This window comes from Sminthopsis crassicaudata, chromosome 4 (genome assembly GCF_048593235.1).
Source record: "Sminthopsis crassicaudata isolate SCR6 chromosome 4, ASM4859323v1, whole genome shotgun sequence".
In the NCBI taxonomy this organism is placed as follows: Eukaryota; Metazoa; Chordata; class Mammalia; order Dasyuromorphia; family Dasyuridae; genus Sminthopsis; species Sminthopsis crassicaudata.
The window spans coordinates 113944062-113970174 of record NC_133620.1 but is presented as its reverse complement, the minus strand read 5'-3'; the positions used below and the strand labels follow the sequence as shown (position 1 = coordinate 113970174).

Below are 26113 nucleotides of genomic sequence, written 5' to 3'. Positions count from 1 at the left end.
AATTTATTATAATTAAATATTATAATTAAATACCAAGAAGGAGATTATAACAATATATCTAACCAGGATTATACACTGTGACCAGATGGAATTCATGCCAGGAATGCAGAGATGATTCAACATTAGGAAAACTATCAGCATAATTACCCAAAGCAATAGAATTCATATGATTGTTTTCATAGATACTAGAAAAGCTTTTGACAAAATATGGGACCTATTTCTATTTTTAAAAATACCAGAAATCCTAGGAATAAATGAAGCTTTAAAAAAAAAAATGATAAGTGGTTTCTATCTAAAACCATCAGTAAGCATTATCTTTTATGGGAATAATCTAGAAGTTTTCCCAGGAAGATCAGGGGTGAAAACAATGGTAACCATCTTCACTACTATTATTCATTAATGCACTAGATATCTTAGCCTTTAGTATTAAAAGAAGAAAAAGAAAAATTAATTAGGCAATAAGCAAACAAACTCTTTGCTAATGATATAATATGATTTAAAGAATTCCAAAGAATAAACTAAAAGCTAATTGAAACTTAACAGAATACAAAATAAACTCCCATAAATCATCATTATTTCTTTATATAGCCAACAAAAACTAGCAAGCAGAGATAAAAAGAGAAATTGCATTTAAAATCACTGCTGACAGGGACACAACTGGGTTTATAGTCCCAAGAAATCTTAAAACAGGAAAAAGGACCCACATGGGCAAAAATGTTTGTATTAGCCCTTTTTGTGGTGGCAAGGAATTGGAAAATGAATGGGTGTCTATCAGTAGATGAATAAGTTACAGTGTATGAATGTAATGGAATATTTTTTTATTTTTATTATAGTTAAGTTTATTTATTTTTAATATACAGTGCTTTATGAATCATGTTGGGAGAAAAAAAATCACAGCAAAAGGAAAAAATCATGGGAGAGATTTAAAAAAGAAAAAAGAAGTGAACATAGCATGAATTGAGTTACATTCAATCTCCTTAATTCTTTTTTTTTGGGGGGGGTGGAGATGGCATTATCTATCCAAAGTCTATTGGGATCACTGAATACTGAGAAGAACCAAATGATTCATAGTTGATCATTGCATATTCTTGCTGTTTTTGTGTACAATATATTGCTGGTTTTGTGTGTTTCGCTCAGCTTCAGTTCATGTAAATCTTTCCAGGCCTTTCTGTAATCACCTTGTTCAACATTTTTTATAAAACAATAATATTCCATTATCTTCATATACCACAACTTGTTCAATTATTCCCCAATTGATGGGTATACACTCCTTTTCCAATTCTTTGCCACCACAAAAAGACTTTAAACACTTTTGCATATGTGGGTCCTTTTCTCTCCTTTATGATTTCCTTGGATACAGAATCAGTAATGGCACTTCTGGGTTAAATGATATGCACAATTTTATATCTTTTTGAGTATAGTTCCAAATTGCTCTCCAGAATGGTTGGATCACTTCACAATTCTACCAATAATGCATTAGTATTTCAGTTTTTTCATGTTCCCTCAAACATTTATTTCTCTAATCAATAGTAATTTAGACCATTTTTTCATATAATTATAGATGACTTTAATTTTATCATCTGAAAATTGTTCATACCCTTTGGTCATTTGTCATTTGGGAAATGACTTGTATTCTTACAAATTTGACCCAGTTCTTTATATATTTTAGAAATTAGACTTTTATCAGAAATACTAGCTGTAAAGATTTTTTCCCCAGTTTTGTACTTCCTTTTAAATCTTGCTTCTGTTGGTTTTTATTTGTGCAAAACCTTTTTAATGTTATGTTATCAAAGTTGTCCATTTTGCCTTTCATAATATTCTATAGATCATCTCTGGTCATAAATTCCTCCCTTCTCAAAAGATCTGATAGGTAAATTATCCTTTGTTCTCCTAATTTGTTTATGTTATCATATTTTATACCCAAATCATGTATCCATTTTTGTAACGTGCTCTCCCGGCAGTTACAATTACTAGTCTGTCCTAGACCCACCTTTGACCACTGTCCTTTGCAGTGTGAGCTCTACCCAGCTCGCCTCCTCTGAGGCCTTCTAAGGTCTCTGGCCACAATCTCTTGAATCTATAGCTTAATAACCGGTAGCGCACTCAAGAACAACCACGTGTAATCTTAAAAGCCTTTATTATACCTACTCACATAATGCCCTAACTGATGCCCTGACTTGTTGGTTCCCGAGTGAACACCTGGTCAGAAGACCCATGTGTTCACTACCAAAATCCTTACCTCTGTTGGCTATCCATCTCGGCTTAGCCACCCAGGCTAGGGAGCCAGGGTGAAGAGCGCCAGATTAAAGAGGACCGCCCGCTGCCTGCAGTGGGTTTACATAGGGCCTGTGATGTCACACACACAGCCAATCAGCGAGAGAGTCACCCATTACGAAGCTATCTCAATATGGCCAGGATCCCGCCCAAGGGCAGTCCTAATATCTACAGAAATTACTTCTGGGCCTCAATCTCCCGAGGCACTGTGTCCGCCCATTTAAAGGGCCCTTACACATTTTGACCTTATTTTGGTGTGGGGTGTGAGATGTACATCTGTACCAAGTTTATGACATTATTTTCTAGTTTCCCAAGTAATTTTTGTCAAATAGTAAATTCTACTAGATTGCTATAAACCTTGGGTTGTACATATTTAATCTATATTTAATCCACCACTCTGTTTCTTAGCCAGTACCAAATGGTTTTGATAATTGCTGCTTTATAATATAGTTTTAGTTTGGGTACTGCTAAGCTACCATCCTTTTAATTTTTTTTTTTTTTTTTTTTTAATTCCCTTGATATTCTTGACCTTTTGTACTTCCAGATGAATTTTGTTATTATTTTTTCTAGTTTCATAGAATAATATTTTAGCAGTTTAATTGGTATGGCACTGAACAAGTAGGTAGAATTGTTTTTGTTATGCTCAGCCTAGATACGAGCAATTGATATTTTTCCAAATGTTTAGATCTGACTGTATTTGTATAAGAAGTGTTTTGTAATTGCGGTCATAGAGTTCTTAGGTTTGTCTTGGCAGATAGTATCCCAAGTATTTCATTTTTTCTGCAGTAATTTTAAATGGAATTTTCTCTTCCTATCTCTTGCTAATAATGTCAGTAATATATACAAATAGTGATGATTTGTGTGGATTTATTTTATATCCTGCAATTTATCTAAAGCTGTGAGTTGTTTCTAGTAGGTTTTTGGATGATTTTCTTTTATTTTCTAAGCATATCATATCATCTGCAAAGAGTGATAATTTTATTTCCTTTTGCTTATTTTAATTTCTTTAATTTCTTTTTCTTTTCTTATTGCTAAAGCCAATGTTTCTAGTACGATGTTGAATGATAATGGGAATCCTTGTTTCATCCCTTATCTTACTGGGAATGCATCCAGCTTCTCTTCATTGCTTGCTGTAAGTTATAAGATAGTGCTAGTTATTTTAAGGGAACCTTTCTTTATCCCTATTCTCTCCAGTCTTTTTAATAGGAATGGGTGCTGTGTTTTGTCAATTTTTTTTTTTCTCCATCTGTTGATTATCAGATTATTTTTTTTGGCTTTGTTATTGATATGGTTGATTATGATAATAGTTTTCCTGATATTGAACCAGCCCTACATTTCTAGAATAATTCTCACTTGGTCATAGCATATTATCCTGCTGATAAGTTGCTTTAATCTCTTTGCTAATATTTTATTTAAAATTTTTTGCATCAATATTCATTGGGGAGATTTGTCTTTACCTTTTTTTCTCAATTTTGGCCTCCCTGGTTTAGGTATCAGTGTCATATTTATGTCATAGAAGGGATTTGGAAGTATTTCTACCTATTTTTTCAAATAATTTACATGGAATTAATTGTTCTTTAACTGTTTGATACAATTCATTGTGAATTCATCTGGCCCTGGAGATTTTTTCACAAGGAGTTCATTAATGACTTGTTCAACTTCTTTTTCTAAAATGGGACTATTTAAGTATTTTGGTTCCTCTTCTTTTAATGTAGGCAATTTATATTTTTGTAAATATTCATCCATTTAGGTTAGTTTGTCAGACTTGCTGCCATAGATTTAAGCAAAATAGCTCCTAATTATTGCTTTAATTTCTTTTTCATTGGTGGTAAGTTCACCCCTTTCATTTTTGATGCTGGTGATTTGGGTTTTTTTCTTTTTCTGATCAAATTAACCAAAGTTTTTTCTGTTTTGTTAGTTTTTTCATAAAAGGACCTCTTAGTTTTGTTTATTAGTTCAGTAGTTTTCTTTGTTTCTATTTTATTAATCTTTCCTTTGAGTTTCAAATTTTCTAATTTGATATTTAATTGGGGGTTTTTTATTTGTTCTTTTTCTAGCTTTTTTAGTAGCCTGCCTAATTCATTGATCTCCTCTTTCTCTATTTTATTTATGTAGCTATTTAGAAATTTAAAATTATCCCCTAAGAACTGCTTTGGCTTCATCTCATAAGTTTTGTTATGTTGTCTCATTGTTGTCATTTTCTTGGATGAAAGTATGGATTGTTGGGGCAGCTAGGTGGTGCTGTGGATAGAGCATCAGCCTTGATTTCAGGAGGACCCGAGTTTAAATCTGGTCTCAGACACTTAACACTTCCTAGCTGTGTGACCCTGAGCAAGTCACTTAACCCCAGCCTCAGGAAAAAAAAAAAAAAAAAAAAAAAAGAAGAAAAGAAAAGAAAGAAAGAAAGTATGGATTGTTTCTGTGATTTGTTTTTTGACTCACTCATTCTTTAGAATTAATTAATTTCCGATTGGTTTTTAGTCTTTCTTTCCCTGGATCTTTATTGAATATAATTTTTATTGCATTGTGGTCAAAAGGGAAGAATTTACTATTTCTGCCATTTTGCATTTGATTGTGAGGTTTTTAAGCCCTAATACACGGTTAGATGTTATGTAGGTGCCATGTACTGCTGAGAAAAAGGTATATTCCTTTCTGTCCTATTCAATTATTTGAAAAAATAGGGATTGAAGGACTCCTACCAAATTCCTTTTATGATACAGACATGGTACTGATACCTAAAACAGGTAGGTTGAAAACAGAAAAAGAAAATTATAGACCAAACTCCCTAATGAATATTGATGCAAAAATCTTAAATAAAATATTAGCAAAAAGATTACAGAAAATCATCTCCAGAATAATACACCATGACCAAATAGGATTTATACCAGGAATGCAGGGCTGATTCAATATTAGGAAAAACTATTAGCATAAATTACTATATCAATAATCAAATTAACAAAAACTATATGATCATCTCAATAGATACAGAAAAAGCGTTTGATAAAATCCAGCATCCATTCTTATTTAAAAACACTTAAGAGTAAAGATATAAATGGACTTTTCCTTAAAATAGTCAGTAATATCTATTTAAAATACATCAGTAAGCATCATATGTAATGGGAACAAACTGGAACCATTCTCAATAAGATCAGGAGTGAAACAAGGTTGCCCACTATCACCATTACTAGTCAATATTATATTAGAAATGCTAGCTTCAGAAATAAGAGTTGATAAAGAGATTAAAGGAATTAGAGTAGCTAATGAGGAAACCAAATTATCACTCTTTGCAGATGATATGATGATATACTTAGAGAACCCCAAAGATTCTACTAAAAAGCTATTAGAAATATTCCACACCTTTAGCAAAGTTACAGGATATAAAATAAACCCACAGAAATCATCAGCATTCTTATATATCCCTAACAAAATCCAACAGCTAGAGATACAAAGAGAAATTCCATATAAAGTAACTGCCGATAGTATAAAATATTTGAGAATCTTTCTGCCAAGGGGAAAGTCAGGAAGTATATGAGCAAAACTACAAAACACAGATTCCCAAAAAACTATTTTAATGACCTAGAAAAAAATAACAAAATTCATTCTGGAAGAACAAAAGGTCAAGACTTTCAAGGGAACTAATGGAAAAAAAAAATCAAATGAAGGTGGCCTACCTATACCAGATTTAAAACTATATTATAAAGCAGTGGTCACCATTTGGTATTGGCTAAGAAATAGACTAGTTGATCAATGGAATAGGTTACATTCACAGGACAAAATAATCAATAACTATAGCAACCTAGTGTTTGACAAATCCAAAGACCCCAGCTTTTGGGATAAGAATTCACTATTTGACAAAAACTGCTGGGAAAATTGGAAATTAATATGGCAGAAACTAGGCATTGACCCACACTTAACACCATACACCAAGGTAAGGTCAAAATGGGTACATGATCTCGGCATAAAGAATGAGATTATAAAAATAAATTAGAAGAAAATAGGATAGTTCACCTCTCAGACCTGTGGAGGAAGAAGGAATTTGTGACAGAAGAAGAACTAGAGATCATTATTGATCACAAAATAGAAAATTTTGATTATATCAAATTGAAAAGCTTTTGTACAAACAAAACTAATGCAGATAGAAGGGAAGCAATAAGCTGGGAAAACATTTTTACTGTCAAAGGTTCTGATAAAGGCCTTATTTCTAAAATATATGGAGAATTGACTCTAATTTATATGAAATCAAGCTATTCTACAATTGATAAATGGTCAAAGGATATGAACAGAAAATTTACAGATGAAGAAATTGAAACTATTTCTAGCCATATGAAAAAATGCTCCATGTCATTATTAATTAGAAAAATGCAAATTTAAGACAACACTGAGATACCACATACACCTCTCAGATTGGCTAGGATGACAGGAAAAGATAATGTAGAATGTTGGAGGGAATGTGGGAAAACTGGAACACTGATACATTGTTGTTGGAATTGTGAATACATCCAGCCATTCTGGAGAGTGATTTGGAACTATGCTCAAAAAGTTATCAAACAGTACGTACTTTTTGATCCAGCAGTGTTACTACTGGGCTTATATCCCAAAGAAGGGAAAGGGACCTGTATGTGCAAGAATGTTTGTGGCAGCCCTCTTTGTAGTGGTCAGAAACTGGAAACTGAGTGGATGCCTATTAATTGGAGAATGGCTGAATAAATTGTAGTATATGAATGTTATGGAATATTATTGTTCTGTAAGAAATAACCAGCAGGATGTTTTTAGAAAGGCCTGGAAAGACTTACATGAACTCTTGCTGAGTGAAATGGGCAGAACCAGGAGATCATTATATATTTTAATAAAAATACTATATGATGATCAATTCTGATGGATGTGGCTCTCTTCAACAATAAGATGAACCAAATCAGCTCCATTTGTTCAATAATGAAGAGAATAAGCTAAATCCAGTGAAACAAGTCTGAGAAATGAGTGCGAACTAAACATAGCATTTCCACTCTCTCTGTTTTTGTCTGCTTGCATTTTTTATTTCTCAGGTTAATTTTACCTTATTTCTAAGTCTTATTTTTCTTATGCAGCAAAATAATTGTATGGATATTTATACATATATTGTATTTAACATATACTTTAACATATTTAACATGTGTTGGTCTACCTGCCATCTAGAGTGGAGGGGGGTAACGGGAAGGAGGGGAAAAATTGGAACAGAAGATTTTGCAAGGGTCAATGCTGAAAAATTACCCATGTCTTGTAAATAAAAAGATATAATAAAAAAGAAAACAAAAGTTATCAATAAATAATTTGTTTTAAAGAGAAAAGTAATCAGACCTGAGAGAATGTTATTGGGAAAAATTAAAGCCCAAAATTAATTGCTTATATGAATATCATAAAGGACTACAAGAGGGTAGAGAGGTAGAGGCTCTGAGCACATTGTTTGTTGATTATTGTTAAGAGGGTAACTCATATTCATCAGTTAAAAATTTAAAAATTCATCATTTAAAAATAAAATGAAAATACATATAAAACTTTAAGGTTTGTACTTTACATTTCATCTTTTTTTTTTTTTTTTTTATCTTCACAACTCCCTCTGAGGAAAGAAACATTGTAGTATAGTTGTAAAAATGCTGCCTTTAGAATCAGTTTGAGTTCCCGCTCAAATTATGCCAGACTTCATTTCCTTCTTCAGAAAAGATGCCAGAACAGCATTTTTCAGTGTTTTACAGTATCTTCATAGACAAAATGGGAGGCATGGGAAATAGAATCATATTCCTAGCACTTGAAATCAGAAATATTTAGAATGTATTAATAGGCCTTAGTTCAACTTAGAGAGAGATTTCTGGTGGCAAGGCAGTATCTAACACAGTGCCTTGCACTTAGTATGTTCTCAGTACATATTTGCTTAGTTTTAAACTATTTTTTATATGAAGATGCACTGTCTCTACATCCTACTTCCTCCTAACCCCTAATTGAAGACAGCAAGAAAAACAAAATTCCCTATTACAAACATGTTAACACATGCTTGTTGAATTTACTAAAGATCTGCCCTTGACAGTGTTTGTTACAAGGTTTTTAATCAATGACTGGATGGGCTTATCAAATTTCCAAATGACATGAAGCTTGTCAGAGACAGCTAATATATTGCATAACAGAATTGGAACCCCAAAATATAATCCCTGAAAATAACTCAACAGAATTAAAAAGTGGTCTGAATCCAGTAAGATTAAATTTAATAGGATAAATCTAAAGTCCCATACTAAGGTTACTTTTTTTATCCAACTAAATAGGTACAGCAGAGGAAATTATGACAGCAACAACTAAGGACAAATTTCTGAAGATTACTGTTAATTATGTCTTATGTTAGACAATTGCATAATGGTTCAATTCAGTGTACAAATATTTGTTAAATGCATGCTTTATAAAAGGCACTGGGTAAAGTACATATGCCATAAGGATAAGAAGGAAGGAAGGAGGGAAGGAAGGAAAGGGAAGGAAGGAAAGGGAAGGAAGGAAAGGGAAGGAAGGAAGGAAGGAAGGAAGGAAGGAAGGAAGGAAGGAAGGAAGGAAGGAAGGAAGGAAGGAAGGAAGGAAGGAAGGAAGGACCGACCCTAGAACCCTTGTCCTTAAATGACTTGCAGTCTACTTTTCATATTGAAAAAGAAAGAAAAGAAGGAACAGAGGGAGGGAGAGAAGAAGAAAGGAAGGAAAGGGAAATGAAGGAATGAACAAATGAACTAACAAATGAAAGGAAAAGAGGAGGGAAGGAAGAAGACACAAGAGCAGAGACAGAAATTAAGAGCAAACCAAGTGTGTACTTTTTAAATTTAAGTTCAAAGCTTAGTGACATTGAGGTAGTGCAGCTATTCCCGAAATTCCTCCTTCCCAAAACCAAAACAATAAAAACAACAACAACAAAAATCTTCTACCAAGTAATAACAACAAATATATAAACACCTAACTAGAATACACATTGAAAGACTAAGCTTTTCAAGTTTTCCTTCACAAAGATGCGCTCAGACATATAGCAATAACAGCCCACAGGAAATATATTAGATATAAAACAAGGCAATATCTTTCCATTGTGGACTTAAATGGGATTCCTCCTATCATCAAAAAAAAAAAAAAGATCTTAATACGTTTAGCCAATCAACAAAAGAGGGAAAACCTTTTCATAGTATGACCTACAATAGACTTTTGTTTAGAATATCCATAACTAAATCTAGAGCCCTCACCAACCACTTAAAGTCAGAGTTATAGGCAGAACTCTTGTAGTTCCCACGTCACCAGGCATATTAAAGCAATCAAAGCATAATTTTAGAGTTCATAACAAAAAGAAGTACCTATTAAACTCTGGTTTGATTAGAACCTCTTTCATGTATGGTAGGCATAGAAAATGTCCAGATTAGACTAAGTAGAATTGTAAAATAATGCAAAATTATTATATTCAAATTTAATTATACTCTTAGTGACTGCCATCTACAAAGCATTGTGCTAGAGATAGGAAAAATAGAAAGCTAAAGAAGGTATTCTCCCTTCATAGAATTTACAATTTAATAATAAAGTACATGAAACTAAAACGGAAATGAGCATAAAAGAGATATAATATATAATTTAAGGTCTGAGAGGAAAATCATGGAATCAGAAATTCTCAAAGATTATTTAGTCCAGTTCCTTAAGTTGTATAAGTCCAAATATAATACTCTTTCCACTATCTTGAGGTTCTTTAAAATATTTTTCTTCTATCCTTCAGTATCTCTGGTAGCCACCACGACCTACTTTATCTTCTCCATACAATATTTATTGTTCTTGTCTTGTTCTCATCTTTTTCTCATACTTTCCTTTTGTGCAACTTTGATACTGCCTCTATAATCTTGGACAAATCACTTAGTAATTTTGGGCCTTGATTCTATCATTTAAAGCAGAAAGAATAAGATGGCCACTGAGAACCTTCAAGCTCCAAACCTATCAGTGCCTACAAATGTCTACTGTGTGCCAGGTACCAACTAACTATTGGGAATACAAAAATAGAGAAAAGATTACTCCCTGTCCTAAAGAAGCTTACAATCTCCTGGTGACAACATGCAAATAAATATATTCGAAACAAACCATACACAAGATAAATAGGAAATAAGAAACAAAGGGAAGGAATCCTTGTAGAAGATGGAATTTTAGTTTAGGACTTAAAAGAAACCAAGAAATCCATAAGCAGAGTTGAGGAGGGAGACTACTCCAGGCATGGGGGGTATCAAAAAAGAATAACTTGTTTTGTCCATGGAATAGGCAGGGAACCATGTCACTAGACTGAAAAAAGATGTATGAGGGAGTAAGGTGTAACAACAACATTGGGAAGGTAGGAGGGGGCTAAGTTGGGAAGAGTTTTGAATGCCAAATACTTACTACTGAAGGTACTAGGAAACCATTGGGATTTATTGATGAATTGAGTAGGGGTGACATAGTGAGATCTGTATTTTAGGAAAATTATTTAGGAAAATTTCAGTGGCTCAATGAAGGAGGGATTGGAGTGGGGTAAGATTTGTCAGGCTTACCCACCAACAGACAATTGCAATGATGAAGGCAAGAGGTGATAAGAGCCGGACCAGAGTGGTGAGTGTCAGGAGAGAAGGGAATATATATATATAAAATTTTTAGACTAATCCACTTAGTACTTCATGTGTTTACTGAATATCCATTTTTAAAGAATCATCTACCTGTATTGTAAGCAATATTATAGTTTTTGAAAGATATACTTTGGGAGACTTGAATTAAGAATCTTAATTGTAGTGTCTTGTTCTTTGGATTGGATGTTAAATTATTTTAATTCATAGCAAATATTATCCAAAGGGAATTAGAGTCAATTTTCTTATAGAGGTATGTTTTAGTAAATAAGCTAATCCCTAAAAGTTAATTTTCTACTCATAATTAGAAAAAAAAATCCTTTTCAGTTTTGTGTAAATCTCAAATATTTACTCTGGAAGAAGAGACTTTTAGGCTAGAAATCAATAAAATCATGATGCCAATGACTCATACCTCTCTTGTTGAGCAACAGTGTCAAATTCAAAAAAAAAAATAGGGACCATAAATCCATACATAAATATCTCTGCAATCCACATATTGACTTTGTTTTAAAGCACAATGTTATCTCTGTTCTATTATATTTTTATTTTGTTAAATATCTCCCAGTTACATTTTAATTTAGTTCAGACAACACCTCTGCTGTATAGGAGCTGGGAAATTGAGAAGTAGTATTAATTAGAAGATTCACATCTAGGACTTCCCTTTGCATACCCAGATGTTAACTCTTAAGAACTCCCAGTCTGACCAGGAGATGTAGTTGCCTCTCATATAGTCATTTTAGGAGGTTTCTAGCTGTGTTCATAGGTCTTTAGGAAAACTGAACTTTTCAAAACTAACGCCAATCTTTTTAAGACCAGAGTTGCTCAGAGCCAGAGTTCAATGATCAGCTAGGACTCTTATAGTGCTTTTTAGTGTTCTTTGTATAGAGAGAACCTTCCTAGAAGCTTTCCTTTCTGGTTTGTCCAATTACTGAATTCAGATGCCTGACTAAGCCATTCTACCCATGCTAGAAAAAATTTAACCCACTTAGAACAGTTTATCTGGTGACTATACCTTCATGACCATATCCTGTGATTAGTCCTTCCTTTTACTTCAAGGCAACTTTTAACCCATGAATTAGTCACTTAAACTGATTGCCTCTTAAAAAAAAAAAAAAACAAGCATACAAAAAACAACACTCCAGGAAACATTGGGTTTGGGGCCAAGTTACCTGAATTCAAACCCCATCTGTTACCTGTGTGATTTTGAAAGTAGTTTAATCTCTCTAAGACTTATTTTCCTCACCTCTAAAATGTAAGAATTAGACTAGAAGTGCTTCTAATTCTGTATCTATGATCTACAAATCCACTGGCCATATTCAAGGAATATAGTACTAATCTACAGAACCAAGAGGAACTTAATAGATTTACCTGAACATATACCTAAAAAAGAATCCTATTTCATCATACTGGAGGAATGGTCAACCAAATGCTTAAAGATCTCCATTTGAAGCAGACCTTCACTTTCCAAAGGAGCACTTCTCAATTTTGTATTAAATCTTTTTTATCAATATATCTAAATATCTTTTCTCTCTAGTTTATGTCCATTGCTCCTAATTCTGCCTTCTGGAACCAATCAAAACTAATCTAATTGCTCTTCTTCCTGACAGCTCTTTACATATTTGGAGACAGCTATCATGTTCTCCTTATGATTGTGGAGGTGATGCCATCCCCATATACTCACTCTTGGTCAGAATCTAGAAATATTAAATTATTCTTGAATAATTTATAAGTCAACATTAAAACCATTCTTTTGGAGACATGAACTCCCATACTACTCATGTCTCATTTTTGAAACACTCATTGGCTATTTTGAACATGAAAATAGATTTAAACAAAGCTTTCCCATGAATAAGTGATGTGTACTCTAATGGGGACATATCTGCAGTGTTCTTGAAGATAATAGTAGGTGTTTGTTTGTTTTTTTTAATATAGCAGTTAAAACATTATAATTTGTAGTATGGTATTGTAATAAAGTTGTAGTGAATAGGAAAATTTGTGTGTTTCTTTTCAGAACTGAGTCATAATTAATAATTAAGTGGAAATTACTAAAGTTTGCTTTAATAATTTGAATATTGCTTGGTTATAGACATTTTATATTTCTTAAAGAAGTAATATACTTCTAGTTACATAAAATATCCATTAAAATAAAATATAGCTTAAGGGTGCATTTTCCTGATAGACAATAAAATACCCAGAAGCAGAGAGAGGTTGGTGATGTGACACCTGACAACATGTGCTTTAGTCAGGTTCATGCCTAACTCCTTGTTTTTTTTTTCCTGCAGTCATTGGTTTAGCCCTGGGGCCAGGACAGAGCATGGCCAGGTAAGACTCAATCTGATCAAGAAAGAGTTCACACCATTTATTTCAATATTTAAGCCTCTCTTTGATCAGCTTTATAAGAATAAAAAATAAACCTTCCCTCTGGTGGTTTCAAATAGAAATAGATTCAAATAGAAGAGATCAACCTCACTGGCAAAGGAAAATTCTCTTTTGGCTAATTCACTTAGTAGAATGATACTTGATAAAAATCAGAGTTCTGATTTACTCTAGATTACTTTAGTTAACTGATTTGACCTCAATGGTAATTCTTTGATGTCAGTCTTATCATTTGTTTCAAAAAGCAAAGTATCGGAAGTAAGTCTTTTAAAGAATAATGCTTGATTTTTAGAAACGAGATAAGGTAACAAATAATTTGAACTTGAATGAGATATAGAAATACTTTGCTTAATTAAAGATATAGTACATTCCTAGACGGTTTCTTTGGTAAAAAAAATTACTTGTTCATATGTATGACAATGCAAGAACTTGAATGCAAGGACCTGAAACTTGTTTTTCAGTTTTAATTTCTACATATAAAAAGTAAGTTACCTACCTTCTTTGTCCCTTGAATATACAAGTTCTTAATTAGAAGCAGGCTTAATTAGAAGAACTTACAAAGTTCATAATGTTTTAAAGTAAATATATTTTTGACTTTGCTTTGTATTTCACCAAAATATTGTGCTCAGTAGATGTCAAATCCCAGAGGAAGAGCTAACTTACCTTTATTCACTTTTTGAATTGTTTCCTTCACCATCAAAAGATACTAAGTTTTTAGTTTGTTTTTAAGATCTGCTTATTGAGGAAACACCTTTTTTAAAAGGGAGAGGGGGAATGCTGGAAAGTATTCTGTAATAGTTATTTATAGTTTATAAAATCACAGGACTTAGATTTTTTTTAACTTCCATTCTTTGATATCTCATCAACACTTCAAACTCACATGTTCTGAAGGGAATTTATCATCTCTCTCCCTAAAGCTTCTGACTTCACCATTTCTCACTGTGGCATCATGTTCCCTGTGTTCCAACTACATAAACAGAGCTGATGGAATTGAGGGGTTGGAAAAGACAATAGGATGTAGGATATAAGAACATTACCATGTAGTTTCTCATGAAGCAGATTTTCTTTTAAGCTAAGTTTCGAACAAGGAAACTTTGTTTTTCTTAGTTAGGGTTACTGTAATTGTTATTCTAAAATTTTCATATGGTATATATACCTGACATTAAATGTTAATGGGGGAAATAGCTTTGTTTAAAAGATATGCTAACTAGGCTGAAAGGTAGAAGTTATAATTTAATACTTATTTTTTCCTCTGTATTCAGGCCACAAAATTCAGACATTCCACCTTTCTAGTCTGGTGATGTCCCGGCATGTATAATGCTTGTGATGTTACATTCATCACAGGACTCTTCTGCCAATGGAGATCAGGTCAGTTTATATTTTCTCCGAAAATGCATGGTTTTCAAAAACTGATTTTATATCCTTTGGAAATCATTTAGAGTAATACTAAAAGTACCTTATAAATCCATGTGTTTTGGGATAAAATATACCTTTATATCTGCAGGCAGTCTTCCTTGTGAAGGAAAAAAAAAATATGTGTGTGTGTGTGGTGTATTTTAACTGGAAAAAATTAGTAAAAATCATAAATCAGGGTTTTGTTAATATTCTTATTTTAAATGATAAACATTTTTTCATGTTAGACCTTACCTGTTAGTGACCCTATGGTCTTCCATTTTAATGTTTCAATGATCATTGCTTTAGAATTCTGATTTGCTTTGAATTTTGACCATTCTCCAATTACTACTAATTTTCATTCCTATACTACTCCTATTATTAAGTTTCTTACACTATGCTTCTATACTGCCAAAAATCAACAGAAAAAAAAAAACAGAAAATTTCACTTTTGACATATTTATAACCTCAGTTTTTGACCTTAGTTTGGTCTTGTATACTGCTTGACATTCCTGCTCTGTCCTTTTTTGATTCATTCTTCCTATCAATTATTCCAAACTTTCTTCTCTCTCATCAAACCCCCAACCACACATATATTTACAGCAGATGGCTTATCCCTTTCTTCTCTGAGAAGTTTGAGAATATCTAACATGAATTCCCTCAGTTCCCAACTTTCCATTCTTCAAAATGTTACCACGCAATTTCTGTTACTTTTGGTAAAAGACATAACCCTACTTTTTGTTAAGGATAATTCCTTTATCTCCACCATTGTTTGTGATGAATGCGTTAGCACCCTGTGGATACCTTAGAATCAGCCAGAGTCAGGATAAGCAAAAGTCCTTGGTCTTTAGGGGTAAAAGTAAATTGGATAGAAGCAGAATCTCCATGACCTCTCCTCTTGTTTCCCGCCCAGAAGTGATCCTGGCTTGTCTTACTCTACCCCTAGTCCTTCCTACAATTCTCTATATACCAAATGATTGGGCCAGCACAGGATAGTGGGAAGGGCCATTTTCCAAGCATATTCTAATAGATTATTGTCCAATCAGTAATTAGCCTCAAGTGCTCGGTTATCCAACCTCAGTGCATTAACTCAAAAGTTTCAGCCCTTTATAATTGTTCCCATATTCTTTTGACCAGAGGAGTCAAACTTGAATCCCAAGAGCAGCCAACTACATCAAAATTTAATTGGGAATGTTTAATAAAATACAGTGTTGTTTAATCATTTTTTGTCATGTCTGATTCTGCTTGATATCCCATTTGGGGATTTCTTGACAAAGATATTGAAGTCATTTGCCATTTCCTTTTTCAGCTTATTTTACAGATAAAAAAGCCAAGACAATAAGGATAGGTGACTTGTCTAGGGTCACAAAGCTTGTAAGTATCTGAGGAGGATTGAAACTGATTCTAGGCCTGATACTCTAGCCACTTAGGGCACTTAAATGCCCTGTCCTGTCATTATGCCGTAAGTCAATATGTGGCCCATAGGAATCTGTTTCTATTTGAGTTTGACACCATTTCTTTTGATTACCCCAAGATTCTCCAATAGTTTACATACCTTTCTCATGTATCCTCAATATCTCCTTATAATCTGGCTTCTTCTATCTTTAAACATGCTCATCCTCCCAATTCTCATCTAGCCCATTTCTGCTTCCATCCTCACTGCTAAGCTTCTTCAGAAAGTGGTCTATATCTATTGTGTCCATGTCAACACTTTTGTTTCTTCCATATTGTTCATAGCACTGTATTTTTCTGATAAATACCATCATTGTCTAATCACCAAACCTTTCTATATTATTTCATTATTGAACACTCTCTCCTACTTGGCCTCATTAAGCATCACACTCTTCTGGTTCCCTATTTAAACATTTAATTGCTTCTACTTTCTGATTCATGGACTTTTCATCTTCCTTAAAAGGAATGATGACATGCTGGAGAGGGTGCTGGCCTTTGAGACAAACCTCTAATACAGTTGTTTGAATTCTGTATTTGATGCTTATTAGTTCTGGGACCTTGAGTAAATCATTTAAGTTTCTGAATCTTGATTTTTTTCATATGTAAAATAGAGAAAATACCTGTAGCATCACTCTCACAAGTTTATAATAAGGCTTTACAAACTTTAAAGCACTAATTTTTCTTATTATTAATTCTGAACTCAAAAGGTGGTAGTTCCCCAAAGTTCTATTCTTTGTCCTTTTCATAGTAACAGAAATGTAAAGGTAGAAGAGATTTCAATAGCCATTCAGTCTATCTATAGCCAATCTACTTCCATTGGCACTGTGGTATCAACTTATTTTACAGATAAGAAAGCCAAGGCAACAAGGATAGGTGACTTGTCTAGGGTCACAAAGCCTGTAAGTATCTGAGGAGGATTGAAACTGATTCTAGGCTTGATACTCTAGCCACTTAGGGCACTTAACTGCCCTGTCCTGTCAATATGCCCTAAGTCAATATGTGGCCCATAGGAATCTGTTTCTATTTGAGTTTGAAACCATTTCTTTTATTATCACTGTGATATCTGTCATAGATATCTAGGATCTACCTAAAGACTTATAAACAGGGAATCCACCATTTTCTGAGACAGCATTTTTATTCTTTGGAAAGCTCTAATTTTTAAGAAATTTTCTCTAACACTAGACCTAAATTTGCCTCTTTGCAAATTCTATTTGTTACTCCAGGTTCTGTCATATGGTGATAAAAGAAAGAAAGAAAGAAGGAAAACACAAACAAACAAACAAAAAAACAAGCCTGTTCTCTCTTCTACATAATAGTCCTTCAAGTACTTAAATAGATCATGTCTCCCCTGAGCTTTCTTTTCTAGGTAAATAACCCTGGTTCCTTAAATTTATCCTATTAATTGCCCTTTTTTAGAAACTCTCAACTCATAATTGTTTTTTGGTTTTGTATTTTCTAAACTATGATTTAAAACTATGATGTCTAGAAGTGAATACATTATTCTAGATATAGTCTAACCAGGGTTTAATAACTCTCTAACTTAATGTGTATCCAGAACTTAAGCCTCTGTTGTTTATAATCTCTAACTGTTTTGATTGTTACCTCACACTATTGAGTACTCATCCAATGTGGAGTCCACTAAAAGTCAAAAAATCTTTTAAAGATAAACTGCTATCTAACCCCAAAGCCTACTGTACTTTTGAAGTTGATTTTTTTACCCAAGTTCAAGACTTTGCATTTATCCCTATCATAGTTCATCTTATTAGATTCCCTCCATTTTCTAATCTGTCAAGGTATTTTTAAATCTTAACTGTCATCAATCTCTTATTAGTAACCTTCACAGCTTTGTGTCACTTGCAGATTTGATGAGCACAACATCCTTGTCTTTATCCAAAATAATTGATAAGTGTGTTAAATAGCACAGGACCAACACAGATTCCCTGGGACCCTCCACTTCTACTGGGTTGACATTGAATGATTAATGACTATTCTGAATGAATCCATCTGATTGTGTTACTGGTTCCTATCTTTCCATCTTCTCTACAACAAAGATGTGAAATATTTTATCAAATTTATCATTAAAATTTAAGAAAGGAAGTGAGGAGGGAAGAAAACTAAGAAGAATTAAAGGAAGGGAGGAAGGAAGGAAACAAAGAAGAAAGAAAGGAAAGGAGGAAGGAAGAGGAAGAAAGGAAGGAGGGAAGAAGGAAGAAAGGAAGGAAGAAAAGAAGAGAGGGAAGGAGAGAGGAAACAAAGGAGGGAGAGAGAGGAAGAAAAGTGTGGCAACATTCTAATCTGGATGAAGCTATGCCACATACTCATCTCTTTCATTCTAGAGTTTTCCCTTAAATTAAAGTCAAACTCACTAATCTAAAGTTTTGAGGCTTTCAGTTTTTTTTCCTCCTCTCAGGAATACTGGTACAGTATTTAATCTTCCCCAATCTCGTACTGACTCTCTAATTTTTCAGTCTTTAAGAATACCTCATCCATGGTATTCCTTAGTGTTCTTTAGCAATTTAATCTGCCAGTTCTTTTAGAACTTAAAGACACACATACATGTGTGTGTATATGTATTTAGTGTAATACCGGAGAAATTGAGGCAAGATAGAAATTAGAGAGTATTTAATATTTTATTTGAAAGGGAGAGATTTACTGGGATCAAATGGATCCATGGTTTGGTCCCAGGGCTGAATGAGACTATCGTCTCCAAGAATCCAGCAAACAATTTGAGTTCTCAATGACATATATACATGTGACTCAGATACAGGGGGTAGCCTGAGGTAGGGATAGAGTCAGGATGCTAAAAGGGGGAACATAGGACTAACAATCCGGTTCTGACAGGGTGAGGGGAGGCATGGGGGATATCTGATAATTGGGATTAAAGAATGGGGAGAGACACCCAACATTCTGATAATATCTAAGATAGAAGGTCTTTCTTCTTATCTGGGTCATCATGATTAGGAGGAAGGGGGTGGTGGTGTTGCAGAACAATTAGGAACTGAGGCAGAACAATTCAGGGAAACCGAGGCAAGACAATTAGGGAAACTGAGGCAGGACAATAAAAGAGAACTGTGGCACAACAGTAATTTATCTGGTCTAGGGAATTGCTATTCATCAGAACAAGACAGTGGTTTAAGCCTGGAATTGGAATATAAGACCAAACCATAAAATAGTTAACAAAGCTTACTAAACCATAGAGAAAGGATTAATAAAAATACAACATTATTTTAGGCAGATGAATCTTCCTTCATACTCTGGATTTGTTATGATAGAGTAACTTTGAAGGCAGCGGGAATTCCATCAAGCCTAAGGAACAGTGACTTCTCATATGTTGAACATTTTATTCCTGGTTGCTTAGGCAACCAAGAAGTCATACCAGTTATTCAGGCCCTAACCTGTTAGATCAATCAGTTCTGAAGGTGGCTGCCTTGTCTCTTAAAAAGAAACTAGCCCAATTAATATAAAACAGATGCTGATGCTACCAAAGAGAGTTAGGCCCCTTTTTAATATCTTTTTATTTATCTTTGTTACCAACTAACACCTTGTTACATTTTTTCTGTTATTTCCAGTAGAAAGATCATTTTTGTAAAGGAAGAGAAAATCTAAATAAAATAATGAAATCCTGTCTTCTTTGTCTATTATCAAACTATGCCTTACTCATATTTGTTTTCTGTGTCTTACCTTTGTTTCAAACATCTTTAAATTTTTATAATTGCTTTTTATTTTTCCATATACATGTAAAGATAGTTTTCAATATTTACCCTTGCAAAATCTTATTTTCCAGATTTTTCTTCTCCCGACCTAGACAGCAACCCATCCAGTATAGGTTAAGCATGTACAATTCTTCTCAACCTATTTTTATATTCGTCATGATGTACAAGAAAAATCAGATCAAAAGGAAAAAAAAAAAAAAAACTTGAGAAAAATAACAAGCAAACAACAACAACAGGTGAAGATACCATGCTTTGATCCACATTCAATCTATCTAATGTTTTTTCTGCATGCAGATGACTCTTGCTATCACAAGTCTATTAAAATTGTCTCGAATCACCTCATTGTTGAAATGAGCCAAGTCCATTACTGTTAATCATCACATAATCTTGTTGCTGTGTACAATGTTTTCTTGGTTCTACTCACCTTGCTTTGCATCAGTTCATGTAAGTCTTTCTAGGCTTTTCTGAAATCAGCCTGCTCATCCTTTCTTATAGGACAGTAATATTCCATTATATCATATACCATAACTTCTTCAGCTATTCCCCAACTGGTAGGTATCCACTCAATTTCCATTTACTTGTGACTATAAAAAGGACTGCAATATTTTTGCATATTTGGATCCTTTTCCCTTTTTTATGATCTCTTTGAGATACAGATCTATAATGTTGGATTTCTGGCGGTCTTGGGGCCAGCTTTCATTTCAATAGTGGAATTAATTAGAATTTAATTTTTGAGTATCAACCATCATAGTCTATGTTATCATACTTTGCCTTCCTCTGAATCCTTTTAAATCTTCTCTCTCAAAATCTAAGATCTGTCTTTGTCTTCAAGAGAATGGCATAATAGATCCATGGAAGTTATCAGAAGAGAAATCTTTTAAGAGTAAAACAATGACATATCCATATTTCCTTTCCTCCTCTATTACAAACTCGAGGAGGGAGGGAGCTTATTTTCCTCTTCCAATCTAACAACTAATTCCTCTATTTAGGAATTTATTTTGTTCTCTATTCAGAACAAAATTTCATCATGATATTCTTCCATTTTTTTTTTTTTGTTACTTAGGTATATAATTGTTCTTTTTCTTTCCTTACACTCACATATAACACTTCTACTATTCTCACTTGAATCTTTTATTTCAGTTACCTTAAGAAGACTTCATCGTCTCTAATCACTTAAAGTGTAGAGTGGTATTCTTTGGGTCCTCGCCTCCAGAAGGGAGATAAACCTATACTTTGAAAAGTAAAACATCACACTGCTGTGGTGGAAGTTGTAAAAATTACATGTCAAATTCATCACTACTGAATTCTTCTATTTTTCAGTGCAATTGACATTTCAGCCATTCCTTCCCCCCCCCCAATTGAAACAATTAATGTTTATAGCCAATTTCTATCACTTAATTATTTAGTTTATACCAAAGTCTGATGGTGCAGTGAATAGAGTGTTGGACTTGGTTTCAGAAAGACCTGAGTTTACATACCACATACATTTACTGGCTGAGGGACCCTGAACAAGTCATTTAAATTCTGTCCTTCATTTTCCTCAACTGCAAATCTAGAATAATAACTCTTTTATCTCCTAAGGTTGCTATGAGGATCAAATGGTATGACATATGTAAATCCCTTTTTAAAACTTAAAATGCTATATAATTGCTAGTTATTAGCTATCATTTCCTTTCCTTAGCTCAGCAACAACACAGACATATTCTATCTTTTTCCCCTTTCATCATATGAGCCAACAACTTGCATGACCTCCCCAAACTACTTTATCACTTTGCTTTGCTCTACAATTTTTCTGCTGCCTTTTTAAAACTTATTCTCCCTCTTCCTATCAACTTTTTCCTTTCCCATCTCCAGTTTATCCATTTGAGTCTTTACATATTAATCTTCCTAATTCCTATCTTGTCTTCCATAAAAGTCAGCAGTAGAATATACATCTAAAGTTTGCTCTACTTAAAATTTTCCTTCATTTTAATGAGATTTCTGCAATTTTTCCTGTATCTGATTCCTTCTTTAGTAAAAGCCTTTCCAAAATATCTACACCTTCTTTATGCCACTCAAACTGTTTTTCTCTCTTTCTGAGCCTGATCCTAAACTTTTCTTCACTATATCCTATAAAATTTCATCCACTTTTAGGATTTCATTTTTCATCCCTCATCTAGTGACTCACAAATCTGATTTTTCCATCTGATTTCTCTTCTGAATTGTATTACTACCCAATAGTAATACAAAATTGATATGCCACGATCACTTTCAACTCCCATGTCCAAAACTGAATTTAGTAATCTGTCTCTCCCTCTGACTTCATTCTTTCTGTCTATGAGATTACCATTTATTGTTTTCTCCTCCATTCATAACCTTGAGATTGATTGTGGGAAACAATGCTTACCCTACATATTTCTTAGAGGAAAGTTCATTACAAATACATTTTGATTTACAGTAATTTGCTGCCTTTATACTCTCACTACTATCACCCTAAGATAGATGTTAACTGTCTAGAATTTTCTGATATATATATACATCTTCCTGCCTTTACTCTCTACCTATGTTGTTCATTCTTTGGGGTCATAGGAATAGAGATCTAGAACTTCTAAATGCCCCTTTCACATTATGTCGTATATTGTGATTATATTTGTTTTATCTCTTTATGAGAGTTTATGAGGGTAAGGATGGTGCCTTATAGTAACTTTTGCATTATCTTCAAAAGTGCTGGGCACATAGTGGATGCCTGATCATTCTTCAGTGGAGTAGTTTATTACTGAGTTAACAAGTTAGCATATAAAACTGTTTAATGAGTCTAGGTCTTTTCTGTGAATGCACAGATGAAAAACATTTCTATTTATCATCAGCAACAGACCCAAATTTTGATTCATTAATTTCATAATTGTATTTTTTCTGAGTTGTCAAAATTAAGTTGTGGGAATAACTTAACAGTGAAAAGAGTTTAGCAAAATTTTCCCAACACCATGATAAATACTATACCTAGTATGAAAGAAAGATAAGAGGACTTACATATCTAGACAGATAGATGGTATAGTAGATTGACTACTAGACTTTGAATCAAGAAGTCTTTAGTTCAAATCTTCCTTTAGATATTTACTAGTTTTGTGTTGCCGTGGGCAGGACTAACCCTCCCAACTTCAGTTCTCTCATATATAAAATGAGGGTAATAATAAGCATTTACTTCACAGGGTTTTTGTGAAGACCAAATGAGATAAAACATGTAAAATATTTTACAAACCTTAAAGTTCAATATAAATACTACTTTTTATCATCATCACTATTACTAATCCCTCTCATATATACTACATTTTAGCCAAACTGAACTCACTTTCTCCAAATATGCCATAAAGATCTCTTTACTCAAGGCACTATACCTGTTACACTGTCCCCTCTGCATCTAGTGAAAAAGCTGTCTTCATACTCAGTTCAAACACTGCTTTCTTCATGGAGTCATTAGAAATGATCTTGAATAAAGGGAGACTTTAACATATTTGTAAGTGCATATATAAAGTGCTTTGCAAAACTTAAAACTTTATATAACTACAAGCTACTACTATGAAAAGATAACTAACAAGTTAGATAAAAGAGTCAGAATCTAAAAATATTTCAGTAATATAAGACTAATATAACCGGGATAAATGTAAAGGCTCTGCTTATGTCCAAGAAATTAATAACATAACATCCTATGTATAAGATTGAGAGAGAAGTTTGGTTCTAAAACAGTTCATCCAAAAAAGATTTGGGATTTTAAAGAGCCTAGAAGTTCAATTTGAATCAATATGTGGCAATATAATGATATTCCTCCCCCCCCAAAAAAAAAAGAAATAATATAATATTTGACTATATAAAATGTTTGTCAAACATGTAATATTTGACTGTATTAAAAGAAATCAGGAAGTAATACCTTAGGGTAAAAGTGTGGTAATTCTTACTTACTCTGCCCTAATTGGACCACATGAAGAATACCATATTCAGTTCTGGGTGCCACATTTTAGGAAACACATTGATCAGTCAGTGAAACTTTAAGCATTTATTGAGCACTTATTATGTACTTATAACAAAAATAAAGACAACTTTGTAAAACTTATTTTCTCTGAAGGAAAACAACATTATAATATAAGTATATAAAATACTTTATGTTAATTTGGGGATAAAAGCCTTTAGGAGGCAGCAGAACCAGAAAAGACTTCTTGTAGAAGTTATTGCTAATGCACATTCTAGACATTAGTAGAGCCAATACAAAGACATAGAAAGAAAATAAAATATCCTTGTATAAGAACCAGCAAAAATACAGGTTTGGCTGTACCATAGTGTGGATGAAGAGGAATCATATAGAAGAATTCAGGAAAGATTGGTCATAGCAAAATTGTGAAGGTCTTTAAATGACAAATAAAAATATTTATATTTTATCTTAAACATAAAAGGGAACCATTGGATTTTATTGAATAGATGAGTTACATAGGCACATCTGTTCTTTATGAAAATCTATTTAGAATCTAAGTAGATATGAATTAGATAAGGTAAAGATTTGATGAGGGAGACAGAATAGAAGCCTATTGTAACAGTCAAAGTTAGTAAAAGCCTTAAACTAGTAGTTCTGTGAATAAAGAAAAAGTGACTGATGTAAAAGATATTGTGGAGTTACCAACAAGACTATTAAATTTATGGGAGACATAGGGCAAATGTGAGAGTAAGAAGTTAATGGCATCAAGGCTGCATACCTAGGTGATTGTGAATTAAAGGGCAATAGGGAAATTCAGAATAGAGGAAGGTAAAGAGAAAAGAACCCAAGAAGAGCACCAGGGTAACAGGGTACACTATTACACAGCATAATATATATGATGAACAAGAAAAATAGACTAAAAAGAAAGAGATGGATGAAAAAACAAGAAAGAACAGTGTCTCAAAATTCATTGAAGAAAGAGAATCTATAAGAACAGGATGAACAACAGGGTACAGTGCTTTAGATATTAAGTATAAGAATTGAGAAAAGTTTAAAAGATTTGATAATTAAGAGATCATTAGAAATGTTAGAGAAAATTGTAGTGAGGTCACAAGCCAGAAACTGAAGAGAGTTACAAAGTGAATGAGAGAAGAGAAGAGAAGGTTTAAGCAAAGAGTGTAAAAAGTGTTTTCTAGGAATTTGGCAATGAAAAGGAGAAATAACAAATGATGTCTTGAAGGAATGGTATGACCTAGTTAAGATTTGAGCAGCACTGGACAGAACTCTACAAGATTATAAACAACAAAAGGAACTGGTTGATACAGAGAGATTAAGAATTGAAGAAAGATCATTTTAGGAGCAATCTTGTGGAAATTATGGGAAGGGATAGATCCAAGGGTACATTAATGGATTTGATTGATTATTAATAAATTAGAGATTGAGGAACCAGATTAATAAGGGTCTCTAGATTGTGCATGCAATAGAGGGTTTGGTTATGATCTTTTGCATCATAGGTTCATTAGTAGATTGTTTAGATGTACAGAAATTCTTTGATATTTTGATAAATTTGATATATCCTATGGAACATGTTTTCCTTTTTTAATTAATTAAGTTAAATTAAATTCACCATTTATTTTAATTGAACTGACCAAGTCAATTTTAGAAGGAACAAAGGCGGGAAAGAGATAGAAAAGAAAGGAAGGAAGGAAAGATATATGAGGTTTTTACTATATGCGGAGCTCACCTTCTAATAGGTAAAACAACACATAATAGAAGGTTTTAGCTACAAGTCATTTGGAAAGGCTCTACAGTTCTTAGGGTTCAAAAGGTCATTGATCTAAAAGTCAGGACCCCAAGGCTCTCATATACTGGTCTGCCACCATTAACTGTATAGCAGTGGCCAAATCACTTAATTACTCTGAGCCTCAGTTTCCTCAACTATAAAATGGGAATAATGCTATCTGTTCTGTTTATGTTACAGAGATGTTGTGAGGATCAGATGAGATAATGTATGGGAAAGCAGTTGGAAAACTTTAAAGTACTATACAAATGTAATGTAAGCCACTCTATTTAATCATGTTATCTATCTTCCTCAAATATTTAAGTTATCCTAGGTTTTGTGCTAATTATCAAGATAGTTTTCAATGAAATTCTTTGCCAGTTTGAAAAATGTTTTTGTAGTCATTTATGAGTCAAGTTAATCTAAAATTACCTTACAACACTAACAATACAAGAGTAAAGTGAAGAAGAGAACCACTTAGGAAAAAAAGATACTTAAATCATTAGAAAATTTCTAAAGTTGCTCAAACTAACTGGAACTGCCTTCTAAATCAGTGATCATGGCT

At 33.3% G+C, this 26113-nt stretch overlaps 1 protein-coding gene across 4 annotated transcripts in view; it reads left to right on the top strand.

Annotated features, from left to right (window-relative positions):
- The window catches only part of GPATCH2 (G-patch domain containing 2), a 459123-nt gene that overhangs the window by 345165 nt on the left and 87845 nt on the right, over positions 1-26113 (top strand). For 3 of the 4 annotated variants that reach the window (XM_074309180.1, XM_074309179.1, XM_074309182.1), the window contains one exon: positions 13175-13214. In XM_074309180.1, coding sequence (XP_074165281.1) covers positions 13175-13214 — 40 coding nt within the window. Of the gene's footprint in view, positions 1-13174; positions 13215-17335; positions 17479-17972; positions 18319-26113 lie in introns of those variants that run through there. The other variant, XM_074309183.1, reaches the window with a different exon arrangement.